Source organism: Suricata suricatta, chromosome 4, assembly GCF_006229205.1.
Source record: "Suricata suricatta isolate VVHF042 chromosome 4, meerkat_22Aug2017_6uvM2_HiC, whole genome shotgun sequence".
Taxonomy (NCBI): domain Eukaryota; kingdom Metazoa; phylum Chordata; class Mammalia; order Carnivora; family Herpestidae; genus Suricata; species Suricata suricatta.
Window position 1 is genome coordinate 79,483,547 of NC_043703.1, and position 8,754 is coordinate 79,492,300.

Genomic DNA, 8,754 nt, shown 5'->3' on the forward strand with positions numbered 1-8,754 from the left:
AAACCACTCCTTCCCAAAAACCTTGCACCTCCAACTCTGTGCCACCTGGAATGTCCTTCCCAACTCCTCCCTAAAGTTTACCTCAGTCAACTACCACACGAGGCCCCCCTTGAGCTTTTTCCCAATGATTTTAGGCCAAAAAAAATCTTTTTCTGAAATGCTATGGTAATTATAATCTGAACTATTTAGACAAAATGAGATTTTTAAATATTGGTTCATTATAAACAAACATAAGCATAATTCCAGCTAGAACAATTTCAGTCAGGAATGGTGTATTATACATACTTTTGCTTCCTGTTGTACTCCCATCTGGTGGACACTTGATAAATTTATGAATTACATCTTTTAGAAATAAAAAAATCCCCCAAAAGACAAAAGATCAGCGTTCTGAACTGAATTTTGTTGAGTAGTGACAAGAGAACGTCTTACGTGTAGGTATTTAAAACAATGCATCAGGAACACTACTTCATAAAGCACATTTTAAGGAGACCTGGGTGGCTCAGTCAGTTAAGCATCTGACTTCAGCTGAGGTCATGACCTCACAGTTTGTGAGTTTGAGCCCCACACCGGGCTCTAAGCTGTCACTACAGAGCCCGCTTTGGCTCCTCTGTCCCTCTCTCTGCCCCTCCCCTGCCTGTTCTCTCTCTCTCTCAAAATAAATAAATAAACTCTTAAAAAAAAAAAAAGCACACTTTACCAGATTTTATATCAAAAAGCAAGGATGGGATGGAAATAATGAAATAAACATGAAACACCAAAAGAGTCTGAAATCTGAGAAATATATCAGTTCTTAAAACACCATTTATATTTTTCCCTCAGCTATAAAATTTCCTTTCAATAACTCTTAATAAACGTCTGTTCCCTTCTTACCTTATCTCAACAGACTTACCCAAAATAATTAAAATGAAACACTCTATTCAAATTTTATAAATGTCTGCTGTTTAGAACATAAATACATGTTTTGAGTTCTTACCTGCAGTTTCTGATGTATCTGAAATAATTCATCATATATCTGATTAATCTGACGTGGAAGTAGTGTATGCTTGTTTGGTGCTTCAGATGTCGGATAGCTAACACGCCTCAAAGGACAGTCACTTGCATCACTACAACATTCAGGCCAATTTCCTGAGTTTGAAGCCAAATTAGTTGGCTGGGCAACTGCTAAAAAAAAAAAAAAAATCAAGCTTATTAATTTACAGTTTTAAATATTTCAGAGTAATCTTCAGGAAGATACTTTACATATGAATTACAGCATTGTTAAAAAGTCTCCAAGTATTGGGCTGCCTGGGTGACCTAGTTGGCTGAGGGTCTGACTCTTGATTTTGGCTCAGGTAGTGATCTCAATCATGAGACTGAGTTATGTGTCAGGCTCTGCACTGAGCATGTACCCTGCTTGGGATTCTGTCTCTCTCTCTCTCTCTCCCCCTGCCCCTCTGCCCCACTCAAGCTGTCTCTCAAAATAAACAAAACAAAACAAAACAAAACAAAGAAGTCTCTAAGTAGAGACTTGCACAGAGAATTATACAGTAAATATGGTAAAATGTTAACATTTAGAAAATTTGTGTGAAGGTCTTACAGAAATTCTCTCCGCTCTTTTTGCAACTTTTCTATAGGTCTGAAATTATTTCAAAATAGATTTTAAAGTGCAGGAAAACATTCATGTATTAACTGTCTAGGCCAAGAAATGGAAAGTTACATCAGAAACCCCCAATCATATTCACTCCTCTCCCTTAAACCAAATTAACTACTATGCCAAATCATTAATCACTGCTTTACTTTTTAAGTTTTTACTGCTTGGGTTAAAAAAAAAAATTAAGGCTTTATTTGTTTTGCCTATTTTTTTGTTTTGTTTGTCTGCTTGAAGTTTTATATAACGTCTATAATCATTTAATGATGCAATTATGTAATTTCTATAGTCTCCTTTAAATATGTTCCTGTGTGATGACAAAATCAGGTCAAAAATCCATACTAGTTTATCCTATTTTATATTTTTATATGTCAACATTCTACTATAGCTTGATACTTGAGCTGTCTATATAGATGCTCTATGGGTCTTGAATATGCCTCTTGGAATACATATTCACGAGTTTCGCTAGGGTATATGACTAACAGCAACACTGCCAGATCACAAGGCACAGTAGTTCAACGGTGCTAGTGATGCCAAAATGCTTCTCAAAGTGGTTATATTAATTTACTCTCCCAACAGTAGTGGATGAACAAGTTCCTCTTGCTCCATTTCTTTGCCAACACTGTATTGTCAGAATTTATTCTCTGTTAATATTGAAAGCAGTGGTTTTTAACTTGCATTAGCCTTCCTAGAAACTCCAATTTTAAGAAGGGGTCTACTATTTTACTCCCCTTCTTGGCAAACCCTAGGGAGCCAAAATAAAAAAATAACATGGATTTTTAAAAAGAAAAAGTTTCACTTTACTAAGTTCAGCAAACACCCTTAAAGTGAAAGACACTTTCAGTGCTCTGGTTGCCTTTCTACATTCCCATCTCACAATCTGTAGCTTAAATATTCCTTAATTATATCAACTTTTAAATATACTCAACTTTTTTTTCCACATTATCTTGTATTTTCAATTGTTTTTCAGTGGGAAAAATCCACCATGTAGCAAGACACACAAGTCCAGGCAGAATTACTTTTCATTTTCCTCAACCGCTGAGTGAATGGAGCAGAGAGGATGATGGGAGCAGGAAGGGGGAAATGACCTTGTGCTGCACTCACACAATGTGTGCTCAGAAGAGATGACCACTGCGTGAATGGAGCAGAGAGGATGATGGGAGCAGGAAGGGGACATGAGTGTCTGCTGCACGCAGAAGTGTGCACCCAGAAAAGATGCACGGAGGCTGTTGAGGGGCAATCGTGCCCGCAGTCTTACAGCCAAGAGGAAGCCATCTCTGTGTGCCCTGAAATCCTGACAAAACTATGACATGCATCAATGGGCAGAGAGTTTCTGAAGAAGTCATACCTTAAGTAATCTGGAGTACTATCTTAAAATATTAAAGGATTATTCAAATCTACCACAATATTTACTGACTCCCTAACAAATACTGCTACTAAAAAAAACCTCAAGAAATTATAAAAAGTACTTAGTTGAAAACAGTATGAAAGTTCCTCAAAAAATTCAAACTAGAACTACCCTATGACCAAGCAATTGCACTATTAGGTATTTTTCCAAAGGATACAGGAGTGCTGAGTCAAAGGAGCACATGTATCCCCATGTTTATAGCAGCGCTATCAGCAATAGTCAAATTATGGAAAAAGCCCAAATGTCCATAGACTCATGAATGGATAAAGAAGATTATATCTCTATCTATTTATCTACATCTACCTGCACATTGTGGGAAGCAGCAGCAAGGAGCCAGTAGGAAGAGTGTGATGGAGCAAAAGCTCTCGTGCCCTTACAACCCTTGCAGCTGTTCCAGTTCCTCAGAAGTTAAATCACCTGAGTTAAAATGTTAATTGGATATATGTCCCTCAAGCTTTGGCAATTGTTAAGGCAGTATTGTTTCCAGGAAGTGTGGTACAACAATAACAGTAAGAACAGAGAAAACGTTATCTAGAAGAAAAAAGTCTTTTCACAGCTGTGTCTGTGTTGTGTATAAACTACTTGGATGTGAGAAATAAAGCGGCAATATGGGCATCACTCATGTTGTCCCTCCCGTCCCCATCCTTTAGCTCTCTTTTCTTCATTCCCTTATCCTCGTGTCCCTGTTTCTGTACGCCCGCACATGCACTACAGCACATATATAATGGAATATAACTCAGTGATCCACAAGGATGAAACCTTGCCATTTTCAATGATGTGGATGGAACTACAGTGTATGAAGCGAAGTAAATCAGAGGAAAAATAAGTATCATATGATTTCACTCACATGTGGAATTTAAGAAAGAAAACAGATGAACATAGGGGAAGGGAAGGAAAAATAAGATAAAATCAGAGAGGGAGACAAAGCAGAAGAGAGTCTTACAATACAGAAACCAAACTGAGAGTTGCTGGAGGGAGGTGGGGGAAGCGAATGTGCCAAATGGATACTGTGTACTAAGGAGGGAGGGCACTTGTTAAGATGGGCACAGTGTGTTGTGTGTAAGTGATAAATTACTAAATTCTACTCCTAAAACCAATACTACACAGTATGTTAACTATTTTGGTAGGTTTTGAGAGTATGGGAACACTATTGGAAAATAATGAAGTTTTATCTTTCTCTTCTCCTTTAGTTTAATAAGCACAATTACTGCCTCATGGTAGTAATGTAGAGCACAGAAATATATAGACACCTGAGAACCAGTGTTATTACTAGAGGATAAGTTTTATGTTCTCTACTTAACAAAGCTACTTTTTAAATGACTGTTCTAGGGGCGCCTGGATGGCTCAGTTCGTTAAGTGTCCAAATTTGGCTCAGGTCATGATCTCACAGCTTACAGCTCAGAGCCTGGAGTCTGCTTCAGATTCTGTGTCTTCTTTCTTTGTCCCTCCCTGGCTTGTGCTGTCTCTCTCTCTCTCTCAAAAATAAATAAAACATTAAAAGGAAAGAAAATAAGAAAGAAAGAAAAGAAAGACAAAAGAAAGAAATGATTGTTCTAAAATGAGTATCTTTTTTACCTTTTTTTAGGTCTTTAAAATATTGCTCGGTTATCCTGGAGGTACTAACTCCATGATCATTCTCAATTAACTCTTCATTTGCTTTTTTTTGCTTCAAATCTTGAAAAGAATCCAGTTCATCATCTAGGCTTTAAAAAAAAAATTCTATCACAGCATTCTGGAAGTTTTCTATAGCATTAAAAAAAAAGTGCTTTTCAAATATTAACAGCACAAAAATTGAAAAAAAGTAACAAGTAAACATTTTAAAATGGAAAACATAAAAATGTAAAAAGTAACAGTCAATGATCTAAAAACTCACTACAAATATCTTTCTACATATTCAACTGGGCATAATTTAAAATGACATATAGGTATAGAATGTTCTACAACGGCCGGTCTCTTTCCTTTGATTCCTAATACTTCTGTGAGGTCAATATAACAGGTACTTTCAGCTATAATTTTAACTAAAATAGTCATGTCTAACAGGAAGAAGCTGAATCCTAAAGAATTAAGATAACTAACAGGTGACATAACTAGTAAAGCAAAACAATTTTTATCCTAGATCCTTTAAAAAAAAAGAAAGAAAGGGAGTAGGGTCCTCATTTGGGTCCTGGATGAATAACCACAAAAATAATCATCTTTTATACTGTGTAAATAACTTTCCATTATACCACCAATGAAATACTAGGTTCATGCTTTTATCACAAAGATTCTCAGTAAAAATTATTAAGTCAGTCTCTACAACCATTCAGCAAACTCCAGACTGTTACTGCCTCTTAAAAAAAAAAAAAGCCAAAGACATAAACAAACACCCTCAATCTCCCAGTTTTTTAAGACACTGAGGGAATAGCCAAAGTAAGGATTCATGGTACTTTACCAATTCACATTTAATTGTCTGAATGAACTACAAAGTGGTGTTATGCAATGCTTTCTTTCAGAGTAACATCTTAATGATGAACCAACTTTATCTCCAGATGAGAAGATATCCAAATCATCTGTTAACAAAAGAGAAAATAGCAGAGATTACTTACTAAGATCAGATACTAATCTCATTCTAGCTTCTAAAGGTAAGAGGGCAAAATTACCTAAAGATTTCTTATCTGTATGTCTCTGTAATGCAAACCTCAGAAAACAGACATCAAATCTTATATTAATATAGCACTTAACTAATTACAAAATGCTCTTTCATTTATTACCTTATTTGATCCTAGCAACAACTAGCTTACTCTGAAGTAAGCAGAATAGATGCCTTTAACCGTTTTCTAATGGTAGGAAGTCTAAGGACCAAAGAAGTTCGTGACATTATCCAAGTAACAGAACCAAGAAGCGGAAAGATTAAAACTCAGAATTCAGCCTTCTTCCTACCTAATAATGATTTCATCTGTCTCAAACATTAAACACCTTATTTTTTAATTTTATATATTTTAAGCATTAAACATTTAACAGACTATTAGCCTATATCTAAATTCAGAGACTGAAAGGCAAAGAGAGCTTCTCTGATAAGAAATTTATACTTTTTTTCCCTTAAGGTTTTAAGTAATCTCTACAGCTCAGATTTACAAACCCAAGATGAGGAGTCACATGCCCTTCTGACTGAACCAACCACATTTTTAAATGTATGCACCCTTCTCTAACATACCTCAAAAATTAAATGAGTTATACTTTGTGTTATATTTTAGAAAGTTGGAAATTTTAGGGTAAATCTCAAAACTAAAATGCAATTTTAAGATATTAGACTCAGTAATAATTTGGTCTTTTTTTCATACTGAAGAAATGTTTCAAAAGAATGTTTACAAAATTTCAAAATGAAATAAACTTGGAAAAAAATAAAATTCTCAAATGTACTCTAATAAACTTTTAAAGATACTGTTTCTGTTGCAATCAGCACAAAAGTCAATGACTGTACTTACTAGTAAAGACATCACCAAAGAAGTACAAACAAATCAAAAACCTAATGGTTAATTAGTTATACATTACTTCCAGATAGCCACATAATGTTCCAATGCACCCAATCTCACAATATAATTATCTTTATCAAGTACCTTTGATAAATTCTCCTAGTGCAACAATTATTATCTCATAACTTGGAAAGTCTATGCCTTAAAAAAAAATAGCAGTTAGTTTTCTTTACCCAATATACTGTTTAACTTTTAGCAATTTTAAAGGCAAAAAAAAAAATTGCAATAGAAGCACCAAAAAAAAAAAATTAATTCAATTTGATTTTAAAGACATCTAACACATTTACCCACAAAATCTTGACTACTATCAGTTCATTACCTGATTGAAAAAGCTTAATATCGCAAGATATCTGGCACTTAGTCTTACGTCTAAACATTTAAGAAATGTTTTCTCTCAAATTAAATTTGTTAAATTTGTTAAAACCCCCAAATATTCTATCAGCTTACCTGGGGAGGTTAGAAATCTTCTCTTCCATTTAGCCTGATCAAAATTTGAAAAATTATACTTAAGAAAGAAAAGATATATTTAATTTGTATATTAAGAATCAATCTACAGTCAAAGAGTTCCCCACAAATTATATTCTAAGTACAGAGAGGTTAAATACAAAGGTTAGAGTGGACAAATCTTGTAGACAGAACCTTAACCAACTCGTCAAAGTTAATATCCCCAACAACAGGACAGAGCAACATCACAAGTCTCCTAATGAATAAGAGCAACCCACACATCCCTGTAGTATTTCTGCCAAAAATGCATAACCATATAGCCATGAGTAATAGTCATCAGAGAAACTCAAATTAAGGGACAGTCCAATACACAGTTTCCTGTGCTCTTCAAGAATAACAACATTAGATGTGCCTGGGTGGCTCAGTCGGTTGAGCAACCTACTCCTGGTTTTGGCTCTGGTCATGATCCTGGTGGGGCATGGGATCAAGCCTGGCGCTGGGCTCATATTTAGCTTTAAACCTGCTTAAGATTCTCCTTCTGCCCCACTCTATAGCTCTGCTTGCTCTCTTTAAAAAAAAAAAAAAAAAAAGAAAATCAACGTTATAAAAGACAAGGGCTTAAGAACTTGTTCCAGATTAAAAGCAACAAAAGAAAAAACCAAATGCAATGCTCAGTTTTAGATTTTATCTGCACCAGAAATTTTTTTTTTAAAGAACATTATTGAGATAACTGGTGAAATGAAATTTGAATGCGAACTGTATGTTATGTATTATTGTATAAATGATCAGTTCCCTCAACTTATTATTACTACAGATATACGAGAATATTCTTAGTCCTAGAAAATAAACTTAAGTATTTATATTTGGGGGTAAAAGTGTCACAGCACCTGCAAATTACCCTTAATTAAAGGGGAAAAATATCTGTATGGAAAGTCAAAAATATGAATAGTAACGCCTATGTGGCGAAACTTTAACAACTGGCAAATCCACGCAAAGTGCTCAAAAGAGTTCCTTGTATATTCCTGCAAGTTTGGAATTATTTCAAAATAGGAAGGTTTTTAAACGAATTAAAATCGCTTTCTGAACTCAAGCCATTGAAAAGAGTTTAGATACACTTTCCAGTGCCGGACTATGCCTGTAATAACACAAACCTTCCGGAGTTCATAGCGCGGGAGTTTGTGTCAGAAAATTCGTTTCTACCACACGCGGAGCACCCGCGGCCACAGACGACCTGTGCCCAGGCAGCCACCCTCTGGCGACCCCGGCCCCCGCGGAGCTGCTGGAACCCCGCCGGGGGACTCCCTTGCCCGGGGCCGGAGTCTCCGCCGCTCCACGCCCCCAGACAACGGCCCGCGGGCCAGGAACGGGGGAGCCTCACCTCGGCGAAGTGGCTGCCCGCTAGTCCGTAGCGGCTTTTCAGACGCTCCACCACCGGGTCCTGCCCCGGCGGCTTCACGACCCGCGGGTCCATGGTGAGCCCAGGCAGCCGTTGCTGCCCGGGGAACGGCGTTTAAACCCACCGCGGCCGGATGCTCGGGGGCGGAGCTCGCGCAGCGGAAGTGCGCCAGGACGCACGGCACGCTCGTCCCTCGGGGCCGCGCCGGAGCCCCGCCGCGCCTCGCTCTGAGGGGTCTCACGCGGCCCCGTGCCGCGAAGGTTCCCTGTTGAAGGGTTTGATGACTGATTCCTTCACCATTGTCTTGCTTGTCTTACAGTTTTGCTACTTAAGTTTCTCTCCCTCGTGTCCAAGGCACCAAAAAAGC

At 37.2% G+C, this 8,754-nt stretch overlaps 1 protein-coding gene across 5 annotated transcripts in view; it reads right to left on the minus strand.

Moving 5' to 3' along the window:
- CCDC138 (coiled-coil domain containing 138) overlaps nucleotides 1–8,506 on the minus strand; it is a 124,055-nt gene extending 115,549 nt beyond the window's left edge. For 3 of the 5 annotated variants that reach the window (XM_029937046.1, XM_029937044.1, XM_029937047.1), the window contains exons 1-5: nucleotides 8,370–8,506; nucleotides 6,995–7,028; nucleotides 5,467–5,584; nucleotides 4,611–4,738; nucleotides 974–1,161 (exon numbers count right to left, since the gene is read on the minus strand). In XM_029937046.1, coding sequence (XP_029792906.1) covers nucleotides 974–1,161; nucleotides 4,611–4,738; nucleotides 5,467–5,584; nucleotides 6,995–7,028; nucleotides 8,370–8,462 — 561 coding nt within the window. In that variant the 5' untranslated portion in view covers nucleotides 8,463–8,506. The remainder of the gene's footprint in view (nucleotides 1–973; nucleotides 1,162–4,610; nucleotides 4,739–5,466; nucleotides 5,585–6,994; nucleotides 7,029–8,369) is intronic. The other 2 variants (XM_029937045.1, XM_029937049.1) reach the window with 2 other exon arrangements.
- Between the last annotated feature and the right edge of the window lie 248 nt (nucleotides 8,507–8,754).